The sequence below is a fragment of the Mesocricetus auratus genome, unplaced genomic scaffold, assembly GCF_017639785.1.
Source record: "Mesocricetus auratus isolate SY011 unplaced genomic scaffold, BCM_Maur_2.0 Super-Scaffold_100055, whole genome shotgun sequence".
NCBI classification, from domain to species: Eukaryota; Metazoa; Chordata; class Mammalia; order Rodentia; family Cricetidae; genus Mesocricetus; species Mesocricetus auratus.
Genome location: NW_024429232.1, coordinates 4,811,843 through 4,838,196, shown reverse-complemented (window position 1 = coordinate 4,838,196; position 26,354 = coordinate 4,811,843). Strand labels below are relative to the sequence as shown.

At 41.6% G+C, this 26,354-nt stretch overlaps 1 protein-coding gene and 1 pseudogene across 22 annotated transcripts in view; both read left to right on the top strand.

The window, feature by feature from the left end:
* Rbfox2 (RNA binding fox-1 homolog 2) overlaps positions 1 to 26,354 on the top strand; it is a 248,293-nt gene that overhangs the window by 49,701 nt on the left and 172,238 nt on the right. Inside the window, exon 1 of one of the 22 annotated variants that reach the window (XM_013125209.3) lies at positions 10,312 to 10,460. The exons of 20 other annotated variants lie outside the window; for them this stretch is intronic. In XM_013125209.3, coding sequence (XP_012980663.1) covers positions 10,419 to 10,460 — 42 coding nt within the window. In that variant the 5' untranslated portion in view covers positions 10,312 to 10,418. Of the gene's footprint in view, positions 1 to 10,311; positions 10,461 to 26,354 lie in introns of those variants that run through there. One more of the 22 variants, XM_040736277.1, reaches the window with a different exon arrangement.
* On the top strand, positions 13,320 to 13,473 carry LOC121136280 (annotated as a pseudogene).

Here is a 26,354-nt window from a genome sequence, read left to right as displayed (position 1 = left end):
AAAATCTCTATATGTTCAGAGCAAGTGTTTTGTTTTTGTTTCCCTCAAATATTTCCAGTTGGTGGTGCAGGTGTGGAACCTGTGGCTATGGAAGGCTAGCTTTACTTATCAACATAGTGCAAGCTAAAATGCCTTCCAGTTCTTGTGTCTCGCCTGTAGCCTCCTGGGGTGTAGGACAGTTTCTTAGTCTTCTTTCTTCCCAATTTGGTCTTAATAAATTGGACCCTTAAGCGACTTAGTTACATACAAAGAAGCTTTTAAACTGAGAACAAAGGATGGGGCTCTTTCTGTGGCTCGTTTGTCAGTTTAGTGTGGACTTGGTGCTGAGTCCAGGGGCTAGTAGACGCTTCTTCCCTTTACCGTGTACACCCTGCCTTGGGCTGTTGGTCTCAGTTTATGAGGAGGACCTGAACAGGAGTTTACTGACCGCTTCAGTCTGCTGTAATACATCTACCTCTTTATAGCTGAGGGAATGAGAGACTGCCTTGAAGAGATGGTCCTCATCACACTTCTGTTTTATTACGTATGTGAAATTGGAGGGGTGTTGGTGCTGAAAGAGACTGCTGTGCACACTTTACTGCATTAAAAGATAGAGACCTGGGGAAGTTAAGTAACAGCTAATAAATGATGGCCAAGATTGCTGCCAAGTGTCAGGCTTTCTCTCCTCTTCCATGGTTCCCACTTTTAATAGAAAGCATCAATAAGAATTGACTTCCTGAAGAAGCGTTAACAATTAACTCAGGATTGTGAGTGGAAAAAATAATTTCCTTTTTGAATACTAGGACAACTATGCAAGTTACTTTTTGCACAATTTAGAAGACAGGATAAATACCAGAAATTTCATAAAAGATATGCTTCATTTACAGCTTTAAAAAGTGGAGCAATATTTGAATGTCTAAATATAGCATTTTAAAGTGCTAATTGCTAAAAAGGAATTTTAGTTGCATGAATGCTATAATTTTCTTGGGGTTACTGGGCCCTGAAAGGTTGCTAGCCACTAATCATGTGGGGGCTATTGATTGTGGATCCCAGGAAGAAATGGAGAAGTGAAGTCTCTCTCTCTCTCTCTCTCTCTCTCTCTCTCTCTCTCTCTCTCTCTCTCTCTCTCTCTCTCTCTCTCTCTCTCTGTCTCTGTTTTTTTTTCTCTTTCTCTCCCTCCTCCCCCTCCCCCACAGAAGGCCAGCTAAAAGCCTGGTTCTAACTGATTCCAGATGGGCTTGCTACATACAAAGGTTTTCAGTGTGCTTGGGCTAAGGCTGAATGAGGGCCCCTGAACACTTCCTGTGCAGCTCTGCAATTGTATTCACCTAATAAGAAACAGCTCTTACCGCTGGAGCCCTGAGCAGCCATGCTGGTGTGTTCTGTCTTCGTACCTCATTTTCTGAATTACTCTGTCCTTTTGCCTGCCCTCCTCATCGGCCTCTTGTCATTGTTTTCAGGGGACTCAAATGTACACGTTTCTCAAGGATGAGAACACATAAGAATGTCCAAATAATGGCAGATTGTGACTAGTTAGAAAAGTCTCCACCCCCTTTCTGGATCTTATGAGAGGAGTGTAAACCAAGGCACTCTATCCTGGCATTCTTCCTGAACAGTTCACAGTAACATGTGGTGGTTTATCCATTTTATACACTGAGTATCACAAGCTGTGTCTGTGCCGAAGGGTGAGCATGACCTTGAACTCAGAGGAGTGTATTTGCATTCAGACCCTGTGCAGCATTGTTGCTGTACTGTGACACTGACTTGGATTTGGCTGCCCTCCCAGCCACTGCAGTGTATCTCAGGCCTCTGCACAGCTTAAAAGAGGATTCTGTGATGCTCTGCTATAGGCTCTGTGAATGGAATTACTCTTTGGGACCTTCTAGATGCCATCAAAAACATACTTCATGTATATACTTGACTTTCTATTTTGGTTCAAGTGCCTAATGACTGAAAGTGTGCTGATCTCGACTCTCAGGCTTTTAGATTCAGCTGATGATTGCAGAAACTCTGCCATCCATGGGGCATCTGGGCCTTTGCAACCGCATTCCAATCTAGTCAGCTTAGTTGTTAGAGGAGAGCTTATGGGAGCCCGTTTCTCCTTCCTTCGTGTGGGTTCTGTTGATTGAACTCGGGTCATTAGACTTGGCAGCAAGTGCCAACACTCATGGACCATCTGTGTAGTCTTCCCCTCAGTTTTTTTTCCTTGAGCCAAACATGAACTGTATCTGAAATATGCTGTTTCTGAGTAGTAAGGTTGACTATATGAAGCTTTGGTCTTTGTGATGGGTCAGAATATTTGAAGTGGGATGTCTTAAGACAGGTAATATAGTCACCTTCATTATGAATGAGCCCTGGCTTTGCTGTTGAAGGAGATTACCCATATTTAAACACCACAACTTGTAATGTTCTCAGGTGACAATAGGATCCTCTTTTAAAAAATTATTGTTAGTTGTGGAGAAAAAAGGCAACCAAGGTGTACACCGTTTGAGTGGCTGTCATTTGTTGGGTACAAGACTCCTGTTATCTCTTCTTGATTAGAACTGTAAGGTAGGCAGCCTCATTTTCCCTTTCACGTAGGAAAACTGCATTCACATTGTCCGAGAACCAGTGAGTATCAGAGAGAGAGGCTTAAGTCTTGCCTTCTGTGTTCAAAGGTGCTGCCCAGTCTCCTACCGAACCTTTCTCAGAAACTCCTCCAAAGGATGCAGTGACCTAGAAGGCATAAAAACAATTTTAAGCTTTAAAAAAGATTTATTACTGGGCGGTGGCGGCGCACACTCCAGGACAGGTAGGGCTGTTACACGGAGAAACCCTGTCTAAAAAAAAAAAAAATTTTTTTTTATTTATTATGTATACAGTGTTCTGCCTGAGTGTATGCCTGGAGGCCAGAAGAGGGCACCAGATCTCATTGTAGATGGCTGTGAGCTACCATGTGATTGCTGGGAATTGAACTCAGGACCTCCAGAAGAGTGCTCTTAACCTCTCAGCCATCTCTCCAACCACAATTTTACACTTTTTGTTTGCCTGTTTTCATCATCTTCTCTTGTTAGGTTTGCTAATTTCCTGCCCCTTGATATATAAAATGTTAATACTGGACAAGTTATTTAGCCATTGTTTATAGAGAGACTTAGTCTTCAAAAAATGCTTTTTTGTTGTTGTTGTTGTTGAATTTTTTTTTTCAGAGCAATTATAGACTGACACGTTTGTATAAAAAGCAGCTTTGAAATCACAAGAAGACAGAAGTTCTGACCTGGGCAGGCACCACTCACTGTTTTCCAAGGCATTGTACAGGGAGAGCCTATGAGGGGCTTTGGGGATCCCACTTTAGGATGCGCACTGGTCAAATACTCTGAAGTGCTGTGCGCTGAGGCACCTGGTGTACAGCTCAGAACTCGGGCTGTATCCTGAAATTTTACTGAGCAAACACAACATTGAGAATGTGGGGCTAGGTGGTAGGATACAGAAGTTAATCTTGAAACATAGCTGGAATTGATGGGGGTGGGGTGAATTCATTCAAGTCTTCTTGTACATTTTCCTAGTGCTTGTGATGACATGTAATGATTTACATAGTATAATGTCTCTTATCCCAACTTGACTGTTTCTTAAGACCAGCGTTTAAAAAAGATAGCCTTTCCAAGACCAAGAAGAAAGAGATGCACCGTAATGGGCAGGGGAATTGGAAAACATGGGGAAAGAGTAGGGCCGTCTGGGCATATGGCAGCATGCTTGCACACATACATGCTTTCCCTTCTCTGACTAGAATGACCTAGTGATTTTGTTTTTCTTTTTATGTTGTGAAAAATATTGCATAATTTGTGCAGCCTGTTATTTTAAGTGGTTGAGTTAGAAAATACTGGATTTGTAGCTTCCCCTTTAAAAATCTTTCTTACACGTTTAAGAAAATTGTTAACCGATGTGGATTTTAGATATGTGAATTGAAGAAGCAGTTGCAGTATTAGTGACTTTCCCCTCGTGCTCTTTGTTGAAGTAGAAGTAGCTCAGAGCTAGGATAATGGAGGGTTATTTATTTATTATTTGGGCACGCTTATGTCAGAATCTTTGGATTTAATTGCTCAACACAACTAATGTTTGAGTCATGTTGTCAACTGAGGCTAATGTATTAGTTTGTTTTTGTTCCTGTAATGAAATATTTATTTTATTTTATTTTTTGGTTTTTCGAGACAGGGTTTCTCTGTGGCTTTGGAGGCTGTCCTGGAACTCACTTTGTAGACCAGGCTGGCCTTGAACTCACAGAGATCCGCCTGCCTTTGCCTCCCGAGTGCTGGGATTAAAGGCGTGCGCCACCAACGCCCAGCTGTAATGAAATATTTGAGACTAGATATGTATAAAGTTTTGAAGACTGGAAGTCCACACTGCATAGTACTCCTTGTGGAGAGACCCCTTAGCTACACTATCTCATGACTGATGACCCCCCTCTAGGCCCTGGGATAAAGTTTGAACTGTCCAACCTATGTGATAGAAGAAACTTGATTTACGAATTTTATGCGTACATTTCTGGTACATACTATGCCTCAGAATTTTTTTTTTTTTTTTGGTTTTTGGAGACAGGGTTTCTCTGAATTGTTTTGTAGACCAGGCTGGCCTCGAATTCACAGAGATCTGCCTGCCTCTGCCTTCTGAGTGCTGGGATTAAAGGAATGTGCCACCAATGCTCGGCTTTTCCTGAGAGTCTTAAATATTAAATTTAAAATGCTACTATATTAAAGTTCTTAGAGGAAAGCAGACACATACCACCTTAGGGTTTCTATTGCTATGTTAAAACATCATAACCATAGACAACTTAGGGAGAAAGGGTTTATTTCAGCTCAAAACTGTCAGCTCACTTTTCATTGCTGAGGAAAGTCAGGGCAGGGACTCAAACAGGGCAGGAACCTAGAGGTAGAGGCCATATAGAAGTGCAACTTACTGGCTTGCTCCTTGTGGGCTGCTTAGCCTTTTTCTTTTTCTTTTTTTTCTTTTTTTTTCTTTTTTTTTTTTTTGGTTTTTTTAAGACAGGGTTTCTCTGCATAGCTTTGTAGACCAGGCTGGCTGTGAACTCACAGAGATCCACCTGCCTCTGTCTCGAAAGTGCTGGGATGAAAGGTGTGTATCACCACCGCCTGGACAGCCTGCTTTCTTATTGAACCTAGGACAGTTAGCCCAGGAGTGGCCACTACCCACATCAATCATCAGTCAAGAAAACGTACCGCAGGCTTCCCCACAGGTCAATCTAGTGAGGGTATTTTCTCAATTGAGGTTTCATCTTTCCAGATGATTTTAGCTTGTGTCAAGTTGGCATAACCCAGCCAGCATGGTCATCCTTTCATGATACTCTTTATTTGAACAGAGCTATTCACAAGACCCAGGATAATCAGAATTCATTAATTTTAGGAATAGCTACTCAGTAAGAGACACTGTTAAGAAAGTAAAAAAGCAAATGACATAGTAGGAGAAAGTATTTGCAACACACAGATTTGGCTGCTGTCCAAAATAGGCCAATTATTCCTGCCACTCAATATATTTAAAAAAATGCTGTAAATCATTAAAAACAAACCACTAGTAACAAAGTGGGCAACATATATGAATAGGCACTTTACAAAAAGAATGGTCACATGACACTGTTCTCCAAGGTAAAGTAGATGGCCACAGTGAGGTTCTGTTACCCTGCCTCCTGAGTGCCTGAATGAAGGCAGACATTGAGCTCGTGGAGCCCTCATGCAGCGCTAGGGAAAAGGTTAAGTAGCATAGCTGTGGAGAAGTAGTAGTTGGTAGTGTGAGTGTGCTGCGGCAATCTCACTCTCTGCCACAGCAACGGACACCTGAAATGTGTATATATATGATCTCCAGAAGAATGTGTACAAAGATATACATGGCAGCATGTTTTTATAACAGCTTGTGATAGTGAGGCTCTTAGAGATGTACCTCATGGCGTTGCCTTTCTTTGAGGAAGGAGACCTACCCTGAATGGGGCCGCATCAGCCCTTGCTGGAGGTCCAGGCTGAATGACAAAAGGGAAAATGAGAAAGCCAGCTGAGCACCATCTCTCTCTGCTACCTCATCTGCCCAGATGTGAGCATGCAGCTTCCTGACACCATGTCTTCCTTGTCTTGGTGGACTGTACGCTTAAGCTATGAGACACAGCGAGTCCCCTCCCCTTCTTAAGTTGCCACTTGTCAGATGTTTGTTCACAACCATAAGAAAAGTAGCTTGTCCATAGTGCAAGCGGAAAATAGTGGAAATGTTTTTCACCACCCTGAAATGCTTTCCAGTACATAATGGTGCTTTTGTAAAATAGGATATTGAGGGCGCGTGCACACACACGTTATTGAGTACAGTGCTTCAAAGAAGAAGCTAGTCCAGAAGAAAGCATGGCATGTGATCATTTATGTAAAAGTTAGTCTGTGGTGGTTATGCTGTTGTGACTGCTACCTCAGTTAGGTACTAAATGGGCTTCTAGTGTACCAATACATTTTCTTTCTCTTTGTCTTGGTGTTAGGCTTCTCTTGGGATGGGTTCACTTTCTGAGAATGTACACATAGGACTTGTGTGTGTGTGTGTGTGTGTGTGTGTGTGTGTGTGTGTGTGTGTGTGTGTACAAAAAGCTTATATCCCCTTTGGTAGCTGTAGCTGATAGGTAGCTGGTCCCCTCAGATGTAGTGTATTTTGCCTGTCCAGCTGGTAGGATGTGAATATGCACATAGATTTATGTGTTAGAGTATTTTGTGGGGATGAAGGAGCTTTTCGAAAGTATAATTTCCTTGTCAAATATTCAGCATGCTAATAATCTTTTTAAAGAGACATAGGAAAAGATGTGATAAACTCCTATTTACTTTCAAACCAGGTCTCTGAGAACAGCAAAAAAATGTTCACTGTCCTCACCAGACAACAAATTTGGACTTGTTCTCTGGACAGACAGAAGAACATTCTTCATGAGTGTTCTTAGCTGCTAGAGGCTTCCTTTTCAGGACATGACCCTATTTTGGCTTTTAATTTTATCATGGATTCTTTAAAGATAAGAACTGTTCATATGACATTAAAATGGCATTTTTTTGTTTTGTTGTGTTGTGTTTTTCAAGACAGGGTTTCTCTGTGTATCACTGGCTGTCCTGGAACTCGCTCTGTAGACCAGGCTGGTTCAAACTCACAGAGGTCCTCCTGCCTCTGCCTCAGTGCTGAAATTGAAGGTCTGTGCTACCACTCCTGGCTGACATTAAAATGTTTTAACCTATTACCTTGTGGAGATCTAACAGAAAAAGACATTCTAGGCAAACCCGATCTTAAGAGAGTACTTGTGCCTTTTATTAACTGGTCATCTCTCTCAACTTTCAGTCTAACCTTTGTAATGTACCTGGGAGTTCTCTATGTTTGCTGTGTTGCCTTGCTTCCCTTTCATTTGTGGCTTTATTCTCTCTCCCTGCGATGCCGTTACCTCCATTGTTTACCTAAGAATTCTTTTTCTAACAAATTCTGCTAATGCATGCTTCATGCACCCTCTGGTGCTAGCCACATGGTTTACTCTCCCCCTACAAGTATATGCCTTTGCTGTGTTGCATGTCATGCATTGGTGTGTTTATTTACCTAAAGTTAATTTATCTTTTGAGACTTTCTTGTGATAGGGCTTTAATGAATATTGGAAGTCAGTATCTGTTTTCTAAAGGATAAAAGCTGATTATATTACGTGGCATTGGTAGATGCTTGCTTTGAATTTGTTTTCAAAAGATGTAGGTTACATTACTTTTTGGTAAAAGCAAGCACCTGTGTTTATAATTGTGTGTGGCAGTAGGAGAGAGTGATGCCAACTGGATCTCACGAGTATCAGACATGTGACCTTGGCCTCTTTAGCATGGTCCTCTAATCACCTGATTTAATTTTAGTAAAATCCCTGCAGAAATGCTCTGATTCTGTGTGTAGAATGTGGAAATTATAAATTTAATATAGATCTGACTATATTAGGGTTTCTGGAGTAAAGCTGATGGATGAGGAGCTGAGGTATAGCTCAGTTAGTAGTGAGTTGCTCATACATAGCATGTGTGAGGTTCCAGGTTCTAGTTCAGGCACCAAAACTGGTTTACAACTGCTCCCCATTAGAGCAGAACAAGCAAATGAGACTATACAGGCATTATGACTGGGCCAGTGTAGACATTAATACTCTGATAATTTTTTATCTCAAATAAAAGAAAATTAAATTCCAGAATATGTTATCTGAAGTTTTGTCATTTTACTTCAGCATGTAATTTCTCAAGCTAATCTTAATTTTAAAAGATCTTCGTAAAACCATTACCATTTGTTCAGGAGTTTAGAATAATAGGATTAGAATAATAAATTAATAAGTATTGAGTACCCATCTATATGGATATTAATATATCAAAAGTATGACATTAACTTGATGTCTAACAACTTAACATTTTATTGATGATATGAGAACACAGAAACAAAATGGTATTTTAGATATTTCTTTATGATTATGTGAGTGGGAGTAGAAAAACCGCATAGATTCTGGAGTTCAGAAAGACCTGAGGTTTAGACACACTGACTTTTTGACCTTTTTCATTTTCAGAGTGGAGATAAGATATACAATTTGATGTCTTTGTATTATTTTAAACACCTTTAGTATAAAGGTTCAGTAACTGATATGGTGGACAGTCTGAGAGGCCACTTGGGTCTTCCCGTGAAGAATAAGAATTGTTCTTGGTGCTGGAGAGATGGCTTAGAGAGTTAAGACTGCTCTTCCAGAGGACCTGGGTTCAGTCCCAGCACCCATATGGCAGCTCACAACTGTCTATAACTCCAGTTCCAGGGAACCTGACACATTCATGTGGACATACATGCAGTAAAACACCAATGCACATAAAATAAGAATGAATTATATATACATATATACACACACACATACATATATATGTATAATTTGTGCTTATGATAGTTTGTGGAGCCACCTCTACAGCAGTGTTGTATGAATGGATTCATCAAAGGAGTGGTTTGGTAGGGGTGAGGTTGGAGAGCATCTACCTCCATCTCAGAGGCAAGTCTGCCCCTGCTGTTGGGACGAGAGTCTTCAGTGTCTCTTATTGTGTGTTTGAAGCTCATTCAAGAGCTTTGTGTATTAGTTTGAGAACACTTATCTTTTGCCATGCAGAATTGTGCTACTTTTATGCCACCCCATTTGGACAATGGGTGCCCTGGTACTGCTTCTGGCCTGCACCAAAACCACAAATTTCCTTGGTGTATCTTATTCTTTTCCACCACGTTTCTGATATAAGGCCCCGACCTGCTTTGTGTCTTTCCAACTTAGTTACAGCTTTATGTTTTGTCTTTCAGAGTCATAGAGGACATACTTAGTTTAGATCAGTCAAGTAGGTTCTGAGAAAGAATCCCTTCCTAGATGAGAAATGGACAGCTGGATTGAAAAGCAAAGCCCTGGTCCAAATGTACCTGTTATTTAGGAAGAGTGGGGCTGCTGTAGAATTAGAGTTTGCATTAAGGGAAAAGTAGGATCAGCTCCAGATGTTCACTAGGCACAGACTAGCTCCATAAGTAGAGACCTTGGAGGGCCTGTCCAGGGGTTTGAGAGATTATATATGTATTCTATGGCATGTCTGTGGTTATGAAAAGGTAGTTTTCTAGAAGTTCTTTTCCTGTGGCAGTTTCAGACTTATGGTGTCAACTTATTCCGTTCCTTTGGCTCAGGGACCCAAACTATTCCCCATTCCTTTTATCAGCAGTGTTGAGAGCTGTTTGGAGCTACTTTGTAGATCATGGCTCTGAGAAAACCTGCTCCAGTTTCCATAGTACGTCAGCCTGTGAGGTGGATGCAGAATTTGTAATGTGTTTGCTTTCGCCCTTAACTCCCCACTCCTGTTTCTGTGATGGAGGAAGTTCTGTCAGAGGGCAGATACTGTTCTGCCTGTGCTCTGCCTATAAGCATGGCTTTTCTCTCCTTGGCTTAGGGTGGAAGGAGGCAGCAGAGACTGATGTTCACAACATGAAATGCCCCAAGTGTGTTTTTGTTGTTCTGTTTTTTTTCTTCTCCTGATGGGAGGAGGTGAGTGCGGAATGTTCTCTGTATGTGGGGCAGGAGATCTGGTTGACTTTTAAGGCTTAGCATATACTGCTATTTGAGTTGGGGGCTAGACAGAGAGAGAAACAAGCATTTTGGGGTGTGGTTTAGGGGTGGATATAGGAAGGAGGCTATTTCTATGTTTTTTTTTTTTAAAGTCATAAGACAGAATCAAGTGGCTAAATTTAGCTCAGGTTCCTGTGGAAAGCATCATTTTTGCAGGCGGGCGGGTGGTGGGGGCAGAACGGAAAACCTTTTTGTGTATCCTGCTCCATGAAGCCAATAGGGAAGCAGGAGGAGGCGAGGTTGCCATGGAGATGGTAGCTGTGTGCAAGGGGAGAGCAGCAGGGTTTAGAATTCCAGGAAGGAAGAGAGAGTGATGTCATCAGATTCCATGGACCAGCCCAGGAACCCCTGTGAGGTTGGTGGGGCGTTGGGTGTGTGTGGGGTGGGGGTGGAGTGGGAGTTTGTAGAGGGGAACGGTGGCCTCAGTAAGGTGTGGGGAGTCCAGTTCAAGCAGAGGTTGATTGTGTGGAATTCTGCTGGTTGCATTAATGCCTGGCTTGAGAAAAGAATTTGGTAAATCATTTCTGAATTTGCAGAATGTTTTCTTTGTTGAGAAAAGACATATTTCTTCCACAAAGGAGCTCATCAGATATAAAAATGTAATACCTTTCTATAGCTAAAGCACTATAGTATATGTGTATGCCTTTGTCCCTTGTGTGTGAGGGTATTTGGATGTATATTTTAGAAATGTAGTTAGTTACCTTTGCACAATTTCTTTCATGGTGCTACATGGAATTAAATGATTCGTTAATGCCCAGTTATGGCATTGATTTTATATGGGTGGGTATAGGTAGATATAACACTTAAATTCTGAAATCGAAGCAGTTGCTTTCCATCAGAGAGGAAAACTGTGTGTTTTGGGACAGTTCTGAGCACGTACCTGTTTATTTGGTAGTCAAGGACAAACATATTTGTTCGGATGTAACTAAAAGGATGATTTTAAAAGGAAAAGATGTGACAGAATCTGTGCATCGGATGAGTACTGTCCTTCCAACAGTCCCCTGGGCTCTGAAGGTAGAAGCATTGTGCAAGATAGATAGAACTGACTTGAGTCAGCTTCAGGGACGGGGAGGGGGGAAACATTTTCCAAATCTGACTCTGTATTTTCCACCAAAAAACTTAGTCAGAATTGGCTGTTCCTGATTTCATCCGTGCTCAACAAGCCTCTTTCCAGTTAAAGCTATTTCAGGCACATGTCCTTCTGAAGGCATTTTTGTTTTCCAAACAAGAGCTGTAGTTTAGCAGTGATGTTTTCAGTGATGGCAGCATGTGAGGGTAAGAGCATTAGCGTCCCTGGATGCCATCTCTGAGGTGACCCACTTGGGTTTACTTGTTCAGGTGTGCCACTGGGCAGTGCAGTTGGTGGTGTATTTGAGAGCCTAGGTGCTGGGATCACAGTGGCTCTGCTCTTCTCCAGCTGACCTTGGACAAGTTGCTGTATCTTGCTGTGTTGTTTTGCCTCATACATAAATGAGCTGTGATGTAAGAACCAGCCTGACAAAGCAGCTTGAGGATTAAGCAAGCCAGTATGTAAAACATATCCAAAATTTGTATGCTCTCCGTACTTGCTGACTGGTCATTTAATAACGCCCATTTCTTAAGCCGCTGTGATAAGATACTCTTAGAATTGCTGCACAGGAGAGACTGAGGCAGGAAAGTTAGGAATTCAGGCCAGTTGGCTACATCCAGAGACCTTGTATCATGAAACAAAAGGAGTAAGACCATCAAGCCTGATTACCTGCGTTTGATTCCTGTAACCTACATGATGGAAGGAGAGGATTGACCTCCACAAACTGACCTCTGACCTCCACATGCACAGTGTGGCATGCCTCCCTCTCCCCAAAATAAAATGTTTTTTAAAAAGTATTAAGACCTAACAGGGACTGGGGAGATGGTTTGATAGAGTGTTGCTATACTGGTGAGGACTGGAATTGGATCCTCAGCACCATGTAAAAGCGGTGTGGGAGGCTGAGACAGGATCCCCACAGCAAGCAGGCTGGCTTCACTGGCCATAGTTGATGAAGTCTGGGTTCAGCAAGAGTCTGTGCCTCACAAAATTTGTTTATTGAAGAAGACAAACACCATCATCTTGGATCTTCCACGTGCACAAGCCAACTTGCACCTACACACAATGTGTTCACACACGTGGGAAAATGCATACACATGCATGCACCCCAGGGTGTACACACAACAAACAAAAATGTATTTTTAAGATGAGGAACTATGAGGTCGAAGTTATCTGGGATAGGATAGTGGTCCCAGTTTAGTATTAGAATCAATCTGGGACCTTTTCTACATAATTTAGGACCCAGAACTCAGTAGTTTTTAATGGATGCCTGGTTATCATCTAGCATTGAGAACCACTCAGTATCCTATTTAGAATGTGGACCAGATAACCTTAGCTTTATTATGAGTCACCTAGGAAAGGTAAGGACTTAAGGTGCCACTCAGACCAGCTCTGATTTATAGATCCTGCATTTTAACAAGGAGCCAAGTGACCTGTCCTTACATTAAAATAAAAGGCACCACTGTCAATAACTGGGTAATACTGTAAATTTCCTCCATTGCCAGAAGAGATTCAGTTTCCTAAATCAGTATCCAGATCATCCCACTCTTGACTGACCCTGGAGAGCAAGGCTTTTCTGCACTAAGCCTATGTTTAGCATGGAATAGAAAGTTGTGACTATGGTTCAACCCCGAGTAGCTGTTTATTTGCTTCTCAGTTAATCTTTCTGAATCTCACTGTCCCTCATTTCGTAGTGGACATAAGATCCAATGATCTAAAACATAAAAATTGTGTAGCACCTTGTGCTGTGTGTAAAAGTTACGGTCCCTTTCACCTTTCTTCAGCCGTTTATTAGCAAATGTGTGTAGTAGTCCTGTTTCTCAGAAGGACCCCTTCTGGAGTCTCAATATCATCTCATCTCTTTAGGTCCTTGCCTCTTAACCTGTCTCTCAGCTATCTCAAAGATCTAATTGTACACACAGAAAACTGTATGAATAGGTTTTCCCTACAAAATACCTTCTATAAAATGTTTATTGTTCCGGAGAAGGGTTATACGCAGATGAGCTGCAGGAGCTGAACAGTTGAGTGGATTCAGGGTTCAAGTGCTCTGAAGAAGAGAGCTGATGAAGACAGCTCTGTGAATTCCCGATAGTTGATCACATGTTTAAAAAAAGGAAGTTTGTGGGTTTTAGATCTTTTCAGAGGAAAAGGATTGTCTGGCAAGGAAGGTACCATGATCATGAAGATGATTGCATTTCGATGAAATCCATTGCATTTCAGATGTGCTGACCCCTGCAAATCCCCCAAATTGGGGAAACCTGGCTGTATAATTTGTGAATGAAGAAATATGTATACACACCCCAACTCACCCAAATCAAACTCTCAGGTGGTTTTATTTGAGGTTTCCTTGACTGGAGAGATGGCTCAGCAGTTAAGAATGTGCTCACTACTCTTGTAAATGACCTAGGTTTGATTCTCAGCACCTGTGTGGAGTCTTTCAACTGCTCCATCCTTAACTCCAGTGCCGAGGACCAGCTGCTGCCTCTAGCATCTGTGGGCACCAGACAGCCCATGCAGTGCATTTACATATGTTCAGGCAAATACTCTAACACAAAATAAGATTTAGCGTGGTTATTAGCAGCTGAGCATCGAGTCATCAGCAGTGAGTACTGCCTTCTTCCTGAACAGGGAATCAACACAATGAGAGGAAGTTCAGCAAATTATTCTAAGGACCCCAGGAGAGAGAGCAGGGAGTTGGCATTGGAAGTGACACAGGAGTAGGAAATAGGAAGGACACATTTGTACTTAGTCATGCAGATCTTAGGGGACGGACAGAATGGAAATGTAGGAATTCAAGCTCAAAGCTCACAGTACCAGTGACTGTAAGTTTTCTCTGTAAGGAGATTGACCTGCAGGTGCTTCTCTGCGTTATGCCAAATCTTAAAAGAGATGCCTAGAAGGGGTGTCCTAAATTACTATGCCAGTAAGCAATAGAGCTTGTGTTTGACATGCTGAATAGCAGTGTGAGTCAAGAGACAGCTGTAAAAGCGAAATTGAAACAGGCAATATGTACCAATTAAGAAAAAATTATTGTTTTGTCTATATTAACTTTTAAGTAGGACTATTAATTTAAATATAGAGTATGATATTCAGCATGTTAGGGAATCTCAGAGAGATGCTTTTTGAATATTACAGAATGATCATTTGGGATTTTCCTTTTGTGCTCAGAAACTAATTAAGATAAGAGGTGTCCTTTTTTAGGTGCCAAAGCTTATGAAGCCATGATTGGGCTCAGTAAAACACCAGATTGACTTGAGTATCACGACACACTAATTTGTTGGTGGTTATCAGTTGGCATATTTAGTCATAATAAGAATTGTAATCATGGCTGCTGTTCCATTCAAATCCAGATGCAGATGATTATCAATTATTGTACAAAACAAATTGCATCTTCTTAGAGAGTTCTAAGTTCCAGCTGGAAGAACCCTAAGTCTGTAGTTAGAAAACTTGGGTTCCAGGCCACTTTGTTATTTACTGCCTATGAGCTCTTGGGTATGTAATTTAACCTCAAGCAGTATGACCTGAGATTTCTGTTATCAGTCAAAAGGGAACATAGTTGTTCCTCAGTGTTTGAGGGATTGGTGTCAGGGTCCACTCAGTCAACCAACTCTGCTCACATATCTAACATAAAGGGAGTGGGGGATTTTTTTCCTTGTAACACATAAACATATACCCGTATACTTTAAATAATCAGTGCTGTCTAAATGCTTGTTATTCTGTGTCATTTATGGAGTGTTGACAAGAAAAAAAATGTATGCCTGTGTTCAATACCTTGCTGCTCCCTGAGTGTTTTCTATCCATGATCAGATGACTCCACAGATGCTGAAGTTATGGGTATGGAGTGATGGTGGAGCTTAATGTAACCTTTGCACCAGGACTGCTTTCCAATAAAATGTTTCACAGCAAGCTCTCTTTTCAGCTCTGTAACCACAGGAAAGGCATCTAAAGGCTCCTTTAGCTTTCCTATGTGTGTTGTATGGGTATGGTGCAGGAAAGGAGGGTGGGTGCACAACCAGGAATCCCAACTGTGCTGGTTAGATCTGCCCACGTTCATGGGTGTGGAAGTGTTGTATACAGCTGAAGCATAGCTTCTCATTATCTTTGTTGTTCTATAGCAAGGCTGCCCCATTAAGGATCATTTTGCATATAATACATTGATACTTAAAATAAGTAGATGGTGATCTCTTTTAGAAGGTAAATAATTTGAGGCTGAGAGGCAAACTACCTTGAAGATCACAGATAGTTGTGACACAACTGTTCTTTCTTTTTGTAGCTCTCTTGCACAAATTATGACATGTCAGACTAAGGTGTGATTCTGTTATGCCATAGACAACGTGCTGGTGGTAAAGGAGTGTACCGAGTATTAAATTATATCCATGTGAGCATGTGCACATACATATCCATGTGAGCACGTGCAAGCGTGCATCCCAGGTATGTCCATGTGTGCACATGTGCCTATGTGTGCAGGCATGTAGGCTGAGGTCAGAGGTCGCCATTAGATGTTGCTCTTCATCGATTTGCACCTGTTTTTTAAGATGAGGTCTTGCTGAACCTAGACCTTGATGACTGGCTGTCTGGCCAGTGAGCCTCAGGGATTTACCCTGACTCCATCTCTCAGTTTTTATGTGGGTGGTAGACATCAGAATTCAGGTCCTCCTGCTCTGCTCAGCAGGCACTTTACCAACCAAGCCATCTCCTTAGCCCCCAGGGAATTATAGTCTTCACTGGCACATGCTTAGAGTTAAAGAAGGGAGCATGGCATAATGCCTACTGCTAACGCTAATTCTCCACCCTGACTATGTAGCTTTTTACCCTTGTGGTAAACATGTTTATGTAGAAAGCACTTGGGGTGTGTTCTAGTATAGTGTCTGTTGCAGTGAAAAGTGCTTTTGTGATTATTTGAGTTACCAGTTAAACTAGATGTTTTTCCAAGGGATGCCATTTTTAGTTGAAAGATCAACCACAGACCATGATTCCTGAGACTTGGGTACTTGACAGACATTTTATTAAAAGTGGACACCTGTTATTTGAGGGAAAATGATGACAGTATTTGCTGCCAATGATAAATTTTGAGTTTTCAAGGAAACATTGACATTTTGGAAAATTTCCCCGGAGGTGTGCTTTATTAATCTCTTAGGCATTCCTCAACCAGTCAAGATTGCATGTGGTTTAATTTACACGTTCCTGTCCCACTTTCAGCTATATTCACCTGTTTTTCTTGGCCTTTTGTTTCACTTTATTGCATGGCATAGTTTTTTACGTGCCCTTAGTAGTCAAAGTTCCTTGAGATAAGAATCCCTGAGGTAATTTGTTGTTTGCCTTCTTTTTGTTTTTGTTTGTTTAAGAGTTTTATGTAGTTTAGGCTAGCCTTGAATTCAAGGTTCTCCTGAGTGCTGGGACAGGTGTGAGTCATCACACATGACTGGTATTTGCATTCTTAGTACAGAGCTACACACTTACAAAAAAGTTCCCTAGGAAATACTTGTTCAAGAGGCCATTCAACTAATACTGGGAATTTACTCATGTATGATAAAGAGCGGTGTGGTTATAGGTAGTTAGCTAACCCTGACCTTAAAGCCATGGAAGGATATTTTGATGACCATGGTGTTGCTGGGCCAGCCAAGAGATGGTTATCACAGGAATTCAGGGATGAATTTTAAATTAAGGGGAATTTTTTTTTACTGTAGATCATAAGGTATTTAATTTGAGGAATAATTTGAAAACCAAGACACCCCAATAGTGTAGCATGTAACATGTTGTAGTAGCATGTAACGTGTTGTGTGTAGGCTGGGTGCCCAATAAGGGCTCTGTGTGTGCTACCTGCTGCAGTCCCTGTGTTTATCCCAAGCTTCAGTAGCATCAGACTTGCTTACTTCAGTTTTAGCACACTGTGGAAAGTATTGCTCTCAAAGCCATTTTAGTTGAGTAAATATTCATATATGATAAAGTATATTTATTTAAGATTTAGTGTGAGCCGGGCAGTGATGATTCAGGAACTCGGGAGGCAGAGGCAGGGAAGTCTCTGTGAGTTTGAGGCCAGCTGGCAACACAGAGAAATGCTGTGTCGAAAAACAAAACAAAATAAAAACTTTATTGTGGATTTTTTTTTGTTTTGTTCTGTTTTGTGTACGTGCTGTTTTGTCTGTGTGGATGTCTATGCAAGCAGTGTCTGTGGAGGTCAGAAGAGGTTGTTGGATCCCTTGTAGCTAGAGTGTCAGCTATGAGCTGCCACATGGGTGCTGGGAATCAAAGTTATATTCTCTGGAAGAACAGCCAGTACTCTTAACTGATGAGCCAACTCTCCAGCCCCAAGACTTAAATGGAAAATTTGTTGATATATAGTACATTGTCAGTGTCAAAGCTATCAGTGCCTCCATATTATTCTGACACTTTTCATGACCCATTAGAGATGTGACCCTCTATTTCTCTTTAGCAACCACCAGTCCATTTTCTGTTTCTAGGATTTTGACTTTTTTCCATATCTCATGCCTTTTTGTGTCTGACGTCCTCCAGTAGTGTCATGAGTGGTAAGTGGCGTCTACGGGTGAACCTAATAGCAGCTCCTTGTTTATGTAAGTCATACTTTGTGTTCCTGCACTGATGTGCTGGTCACAGCTGAGAAGAGCGCTGGGCAGCAGTGCATCCAGGCTTTGTTTGCGAACCTGGTCTGTGGTTTATGTGCCCGGAAGTGAGATGACTGGGTCATGTGACAGCTCTTCATTTAACTCCCCAAGGAACTGGCTCCTGTCTCCCATAACAGCTGATCTTTTGCATCCCCACCAGGAATGCTCAAGGCTTTATCAATTTATTATTAATGAAGAACACATTAAAATGGGAGAGGTAAAGAGAACAATGTATGTGTGGTCTTTTGAGTTTATTAGAGCTCTGTATTGCAGATTTTATCTGATAAACTTATTAAATATTTACCATCACTTCAACACTAAGAATGAAATTTAGCTCAGGGAAATATATCTAATCCACTTAAGTGGTGCACACACTATGAAGTGAAGACCAGAGAAGTGAAGGGAAATTTAAATAGCCTATGAAATTCCTTGAGGGCAAAGGACCTACTTATTTGTACATCTCAGCATTTAACAAAAGTGATTAGCACACCAGGGGTTGTTTTGGGGGCTCCCAAGACATCTCAGGCCCAGTGACTTGCTAGGACTTACAGCACTGAGGGCAGTAATGCTGTAGCTTTTTTTACCAGAGGATGTAGTGTACGACACCAGCAAAAGGAAGGGAGCCAGGACTCCATACTGTCCAGGAAAGGCCAGGCTCTCTTTCTCACACCAGAACAGACTTTGTTACAGTGTTGTGACAGTGCTGTCTACCTAGGGAGCTCAGCAGAGACTTGAGAGCTGAAGTGGGTGTGGTGGGGCTGTTCACACAGGGTATCCTGCCCCTAAACTTCAGACTCTCAGTAGAAAAGCAAGCATCAACTGATGGGAGCTAGACCCCTGCCCATATCTAAGTTCGTAGGCTCCAAGCTTCTTCAAACGGTAGCAGTGGGGCTTGCTGTGTCCTTCTGTACACAGATGCATTTCTAGGCTTTGTGATGAAAAAGAAACAGCAGAATAGAGAACCAGCAGACACTGGAGCATTAAATGGACCTGGATTTGTAATCCTGTGGAGAAAATGCATAGTTTCTGAGACTGCTTATAAAATGATGAATCACAGGGTTTTAGTGAGGTAATATATTAGGACACAAAGTTTATCCTGTACTAGTAAGTAGCTTTAATATTTCACTTCATCTCACTTGTAGCAGTCTGGGTCTAATCAGGTGAGAGACTGCTGGAATTTGGACAGGAAATTTGATAAATGTAATACAGGATTGGCTTATGTTAATCAAGGTGAATTCTGAAGAATGGGACACATAATAGTAGTTATAATATGCTAATATGATTGATACATGATAAAACATCATTAGTGTTGCTTTTATATGATAGCACCTACTCATGAAGTAGAACACCTAACAAGCTGGCTCTTTCAATGGCTTCTCACTTTTCGCCTTTCCAGACTAGATCTGGACTTTGTTAGAGAGGGCATGGCCATACTTCTCAATTATAGAGGATGAAGTCTCATACTAAATTGTCAGAAGGTTACACTCCAGGATACTGGAGAATTCAAGGAGAGCAGAATCACCAGGGGTCTTGTGCTGTGTGACAGCCTGAAGAGGGCTCATGGGGAGGCTTCCAGTTGTTGGCTACTGTGTATCACAGGAGATGGACAGAAGAGAAGGTGTATTACTATTACTATTACTGTATTTTCCTGTAGTAGCAGTTAGGGCCTGGAAGCAAGACTTTTTCCTCCTAAAGTCTCTGCTGTGCCCTCTGCTGATGAAGTTCACATCATGCATGCTAGCAAGCCCAGGCAAAAAGGCAAGTTTGGAGACAGAAATCTCTGCAGATTCTAGACTAGGTATTTAATTCCATATCCTTATTAGCAAGGAAAAAGAAGATAAATTGATGGAACTCTGAGAAACCTTTTAAAAATGCAAAAAAGTTGGATCCTTATACCATGTGGAGAGCTCTACTCAGAATGGAGCCAAGACCTGACACGAGGAGATGAGACCTTAGAACCACCTGGGATAATCTAGGGTGAATCTTTATGACCCTGGGTTTCACCATGGATTCTTGGGCATGACACTAAAAGCACAGAATAAAGAAGAAAGAAACCATTATCTTGACTTTATAAAAAGTAAAAGCTTTAGCTGGGTGTGGCATCTCCTGTCTGTAATGTCAGTACTTAGTAGGCTGAAGCAGAATTGTCACGAGTTTTAAGTCAGCCAGGGCTACAGGCACAAGATCCTATCCCAAGAAACATACCAAAAATCCATAGAAGATTTACATACTTTTATTCATCAAATGACACTAGTAACAGAATGAAAAGCAACTTACTAATAGGTGATTGTAGGCAATGGTGGTGCACGCCTTTAATCCCAGCACTTAGGAGGTAGAGGCAGGCGGATCTCTGAGTTTGGGACCAGCCAGGTTTACAAAGCGAGTTCCAGGATGCCTGGACTATTACATAGAGAAACCCTCGTAAAACAAAACACACAAAAAAAGAGAGTAACTTTTGTGTATAGCGAACCACAGGTTTTTGTTTGTTTGTTTTGTTTTTGTTTTTCAAGAATGGGTTTCTCTGTGTTTCCCCTGGCCTTGAACTCAGAGATCCACCTGTCTCTGCCACAACTTTTTAAGAAAGGGAAAAAAGAAAAAAACACTAAAGAACATTTATATAGGTTGAATATCCTTTACCCAGAAATGCTCAGGATTTAAGATAATAATGATGATGATGATGATTGTGTTTTGGAATATTTGCATGTTTGTAATGTGATTTGGGGAGACTCATCTATACATGAAATTCATATATTTTATATACCCTTTACATATATACTCTGAAGGTGATTTTTATGGTGCATTGTAAATAATTTTGCACATAAAACAAAGTTTCATGGTTTGGCATTCTCCATTTAAGACATCATGGTGATGATGTCATATGTTCAGACTGCGGTGCCCTGTTTGTACTGGAAGGGGTAAACTAAAGAAGAATTTTGTTTATTTTTACTTCAAAGTAGTATTGTATTTTCACAAACAAATTTTAATTAAATAATAAAAGCAAGGACCAAGTAAAATGGATGGCAGCAGAATGTCTTGCCTAGTTATGAAGCACGTTCCTTATAAAAGGCAAAGTTGCTTTACTTACCTTAGCAGTAGCTTCGTTCATTTCCTCCTGAGATACAGAATTGAAGAGACAGAGCCTCATTGTGGCAGACCTCAAATTACATTCCTCCTGCCTTCTCCTTTGGAGACCTGGGATTACAGGTGTGTGCAAGAATTCCTAGCTAACGATCATTCATACATACAATCTTTTTGTTGTTGTTGTTCTTCAAGACAGGGTTTCTCTGTGTAGCCTTAGCTGTCCAGGAACTTTCTCTGTAAACCAGGCTGGCCTTGAACTCACAGAGATCCGCCTGCTTCTGCCTCCTTAGTGCATGTGCCACCACCACCCTTCTATTATTCATTTATTTAATTTAATTTTGCATTTTTCAGGAAGGGTCTTAAGCAGGCTTTGAACTTTCTTTTTTTTTAATAATTTTTAAAAAATATTTATTTATTTATTACAAACACAACATCCTGCCCCCATGTACGTCTACACATCAGAAGAGGGCACCAGATCTCATTACAAATGGTTGTGAGCCACCATGTGGTTGCTGGGAATTAAACTCATGAGCAGTCAGTGCTCAAGAGCAGTCAGTGCTCTTAACCTCTGAGCCATCTCTCCAGCCCCCGGCTTTGAACTTTCTATGCTGCTGAAGCTAGCTTTGAACTCCTGATCCAACCTGTCTCTACCCCCAGAGTACTTGGATTATAGGCATGTGCTGTTTTTCCTGACTTTATTATTATTTTTTAAACAGTTTTGTTCTCTACTCCCAGGTCCATTTCTGAGCAGGTTTTACTGTGTCGCCCAGGTTTTCCTTGCACATTATTACTCTTCACTTCAACATCACTATTTTTTTTTTTGTTTTTAAAATCAAGTTTTTAAACATCTTCTGTGGGACTGGGCAGCCATTTGCCAGGTATTTCTGAGGAATTGAGGTTAGGGAAAGCTAAGAGAAAGGTTAGTTGTTGGAAGATGTAGTGAGTTATGGAGTAATTGTTCACTTGTAACATAATTTCTCCTTTGAATCATTCATCTGCTGTAGAAACTGCAACAAGTAGCTGGGCAGTGGTGGCGCTGGCCTTTAATCCCAACAGAGGCAAGTGGATTTCTTTGAGTTTGAGGCCATCCTGTTCTACAAAGCTACAGAGAGAGGGAGAGGGAGAGGAAGGAGAGGGGAGAGAAACAGAGACAGATAGAGACAGAGACAGAGAGACAGACAGACACACAGAGAGAGACAGAGAGACACAGACTGGCTGCAACAAAGAGGTCCTTCTTTTGAGCATGTCTTAAGTTAAAATCTGTGCCAGATAAGCTTGTTCTGTGTTACTAAACCATACTGCCTTGTGTGGTAGACATACTATCTCTTACCTGACTGAGAAATTGAGATGTAGCTTCTTGCTGGCATCAGGCAGTTAGAAAGTAATGTATCCAGCATTTGAAAATGCATCTTTCTGACTCCCAGAACCCACACCTTTCCTGCTGCATGGAGACAGGAGTTGGATGTGTAAGGTTAGTGGTCAATAGGATCTGAGAGCAGAGACTTCTAATTTCCCCAGCCAAGGCTTTTTGCTTGGCACCTGTCTCTTTGTAAGGCAGAATAGAGGAAACTTCTCAACTTGTTAGCCTCCTTTTCTCTAAAAAAAGGAATTGATTCATGTTTTATATCATGATTTATTGAAAAGATGGGCTACAAGAAGCCAATGCAGTTTCCCTTTAGGTTTGGTATGAGATGCATTTAAACCATAGATATATTTAATTAAAGCAAACAAGTAGTAAAATCAGCAAGATCAGGTGTAACAAAAGAACTCTCATCCATTGTTATCAAGAGGTGCAGTGAGCTGTGTTTTGTAATGGCAAGAAAGCTTATAATGTAATGGTTTTAGCAGTTAGCAATTGAACCCTGAACTGGAAACATGCTAGACCTACCAGATCTACACCCCTCAGAGCCTTCATCTTATCTCTGGGTACTTTGAACCCTGTGGTTTAGAAGCAGAGTGTTACTATGGTTGCTTAGCAGCCTCCCTTTTTGAGTTAGAGGTGTTTGTTGCTGGGATTCATGTGCAGCTTAGGCTCATATTCAGTGCCTGTAGTATTTATTTCCTTCTCTGTTTAAACTAGAGCCAGTACTTGAAAAAGAGCAACTTGCAGCCCCCAGTCCATGTGGCATAAATCATTTCTCCTCCCATTGTTCCAGATGTACAAAAGGCAGTAAATTCATTTCAGAGATTAAGTCATGGAACAGTTGGAGTTTGTGGCTGGTAGAGAGGAAGTCACTTTCCACCTTCCTTTGTTTCCTTTCTTCTCCAGAGTCACACATTTTGTTTTATTCATAATAACCTTCCCCTTCCATTTCATGAAATTGGTTTGATTTGGTTAGATACAAAAATTAAAAGTAGTGGTGTTCAGCTGGGTCTATTTTTGACTCTCTTGGTTTTTGTCACCAGCTGTGTTGGAGAGGGGGCACTAAGGAAAATACTGACACGTACTCCATTATTAGGGAAGGTTTTGTTGTAGATATGGGGGGCAGGGGAGGAAGGGAGGGAGAACAAACAACCAGAGGCAACCAGAAGAGTCCAGAGCAGAGATGAGGGAGTCAGACTGGACACGGCAGTGGGAGTGCAGGAGAGAATGGTGGGTATAGCAAGAGATAGAAAAGAATAAGAGTGCAGGATGGTAGAGAATGGGGATTATAAGGAGGGTGAGGAGCTGGGTTGGGGGATGAGGATACCTGAGGGACACCTTTGAAATGTATAGCAAGTAAGAGAGCCACAGTGATACTAACCAGGATGGCATGCTGTCATGATAAATCTTTTGGTAGGTAAAGCATGTTCTCTTGAGTACATAAGGCAGGAGGATGGGCAGTGTGGTGTCTCCTTAGGCTCCCAAGAGACTTAGCTTTAGTGCTGTATGGACTGCTGCCTGGGGTCTACATCACAGCTGTAATTGGGACCCAGAAGCAGGACCTTTGATGCTCAGCATTGGTAAGTGCTCGTAGCACTCGCTAGCTGTACTTACAGTTGCTTTAATGGCACAGCCCATACAGTGCAGTATTCTTGACAAAGGTGTTTTTGTAATTTTGCTGGTGTTTTTGTACATATATTAGCTAATTCGGAGATGATACTGATAATTTTCTGGAAGCAGTTGTTGAAGTGTGCCTTTAAAAACCATTGTCTCAAGAACAGAGTGTGGTAGAACACTTGCTTGGCATGCATGGGGCCCTGGGCTGGGTCCCTCATCTTTGGAATGAGAGCAGAAAATGACCACTACTACAGAAGAAAAATGCTGTTGTCTGTTCAGCACACACCAGTCTGTTAGTTTTATTCTAGGTCTTGTCCTAATAAAAAACTAGGGTATTAGGTTGTCGTGCCCCCCCCCTTCAAAAAAGAGTCCTGTGGTTCTAAACAGCTTTACCCACATTACCTTGTAACCATCAGGACTGCACCTCAGTAGCAAGGACACTGGTGCCTTGATTGTCAAACAGATGTTGCCAGGTTCATTCTTGCTCTGTAGTTGAAGGTTCTTCTGCTTAAATGGATCTTTCATGCATAGGTGTGTCAGCGAAGATAGGAAAGCAGGTGGCATCTGTCTTACTGTGTCACTTCTAAGGGTCCACTAGCACACTTAGCATCCACTGTGGTTTTGCTCTACTTGACAGTTACTGAGGAGCTCTTGTTGCCTTTTCACATGTCTACACAGGGTTATTTGCTGACCTCCAAGCTGATAATGGTTTCTGTGTCAGTGATTTATTTGTTTTGTATGCAATGTCTGCCTGCATGTATGCTTGCAAGCCAAAAGAGGGCACCAGATCTCATTACCAATGGTTGTGGGCCACCATGTGGTTACTGGGAATTGAACTCAAGGCCTCTGGTTAAGAGTAGCCAGTGCTCTTAATCTCTGAGCTATCTCTCCAGCCTTGTGATTATAGTTCTTATATGTGTATACATTTAATTAATTAGTCAATTTATGGGTTTTGAGACAGAATCTCATGTAGTCTGGACTAGCCTGGAATTCACTGTGACCAAGGATGGACTTGATTCCTGGTCCTCTTCCCCATTTCCTCAGTGCTGGGATTAGAGGTCCATGCGCCCATGCCCTGCTTTTATATACCTGGTTTTAGCTAAGCTGTTAGCTTTCCTTATGATCCCACCCCTGCTTTAGCTGTCAGTTGTTGGTTTCACACTAATTAAGAACTCAGCATTGGGCCAGCGAGATATCTTAAGTGAGTAAGGTGCATGCCATGAAAGTCAGATTATATGAACTTCGATCATTCCTAGAGATTTTCCTTTATTTATAAATGTGCACATGGGATTTGAAATCACATAAATGATAGCATTTCCCCACTGTGAGGGAAACTGAAGTTCCTCCTGGGTTTTCACTCTGACTGATAACACCGACAGTCTGTACACATGCTTCCTGAGCACATGTACTGGTGATTTTCTGGAATAAAGAGAATGTTGGGGTTCTAAGACTATATATGCACTAAGTATTTCTGTCCCATTGCTTGCAAGTGGCCCTGCAGACTTGCCTCCTACCTTAGGTATGGTGATCCCTGTTTTTGCATCTTCTTGACGGTTGTAATAGTTTCATTTTACTCTTTGTTGATCTCATGGATGGAAAATGGTGTCTCAACTCTGAAAGGATGCCCACAGGCTGTGAGGTTAGTAAACACAGAGTGTAGCTGAGAGGAATTTCAGTATTCATCAGCAAGAAAGTAGGATGGCAGCACTGTTGGCATTTATAAGGATACTGTACTCATTCAGAATGATGGAATGTAGTGGTATGCATTAGTGGAAATGAGTCTCAAGTGCTAAGCAAGTTGCTAGAAAATACATCGCAAGATCTGTATTTAGAAAATCCAAAGCCATGCGAAGTTAATGCACTGTAAGAGACAGGTATCTACAGGTAAAACTGAAAAGGAAAGCCATACTGTTTCATTTAGTTCAGACCACTCTGAGGCATGGCTCTCCAACCCCCAGAAGAGTTCCCAGTAGCCTTGGCTTTGCTGTTCAACAGGCAGTAATGATGTTTAGTCTTTGCTTCTAGTGTTTTTGACAATACTGGTTTCCAGGATCATGATCCCTTTCAGAGTTTTCTGTACCCTTGTTTTCCATGATGTCAGGACACAGGATGTGTATTGTTGGGGGAATGGGTACTTGTTAGCAAGCACTTGGACTTTGTGACTACTTTCTTAATCATATAACCTCCGAGAAAGTGCTGAAATGTTTATATTTAAAGGGTGATATGGAATGGTCCTTGAGATGAGAACCTGCAGAATGGGTGGGACTGGGCTCTGGAGTACTGGGTTCTGCAGGCTAAGGTCAGCAGTTCTCCAAAGATAGCAAATACACCATGACACGTTCCTGTGTCGTCTCTTCCTCCTCGTCTCCATCCTGGAGTTATACTGTAGGGACTTCTCATGGTCTGCATGCTTGCTTTGTCATCATCACTGCTAGGAAATGGTGCTGAGATAAGTCTGCAGAATCCAGAACAAGTAAAGCGTGTTTGGATTTCAGGAGC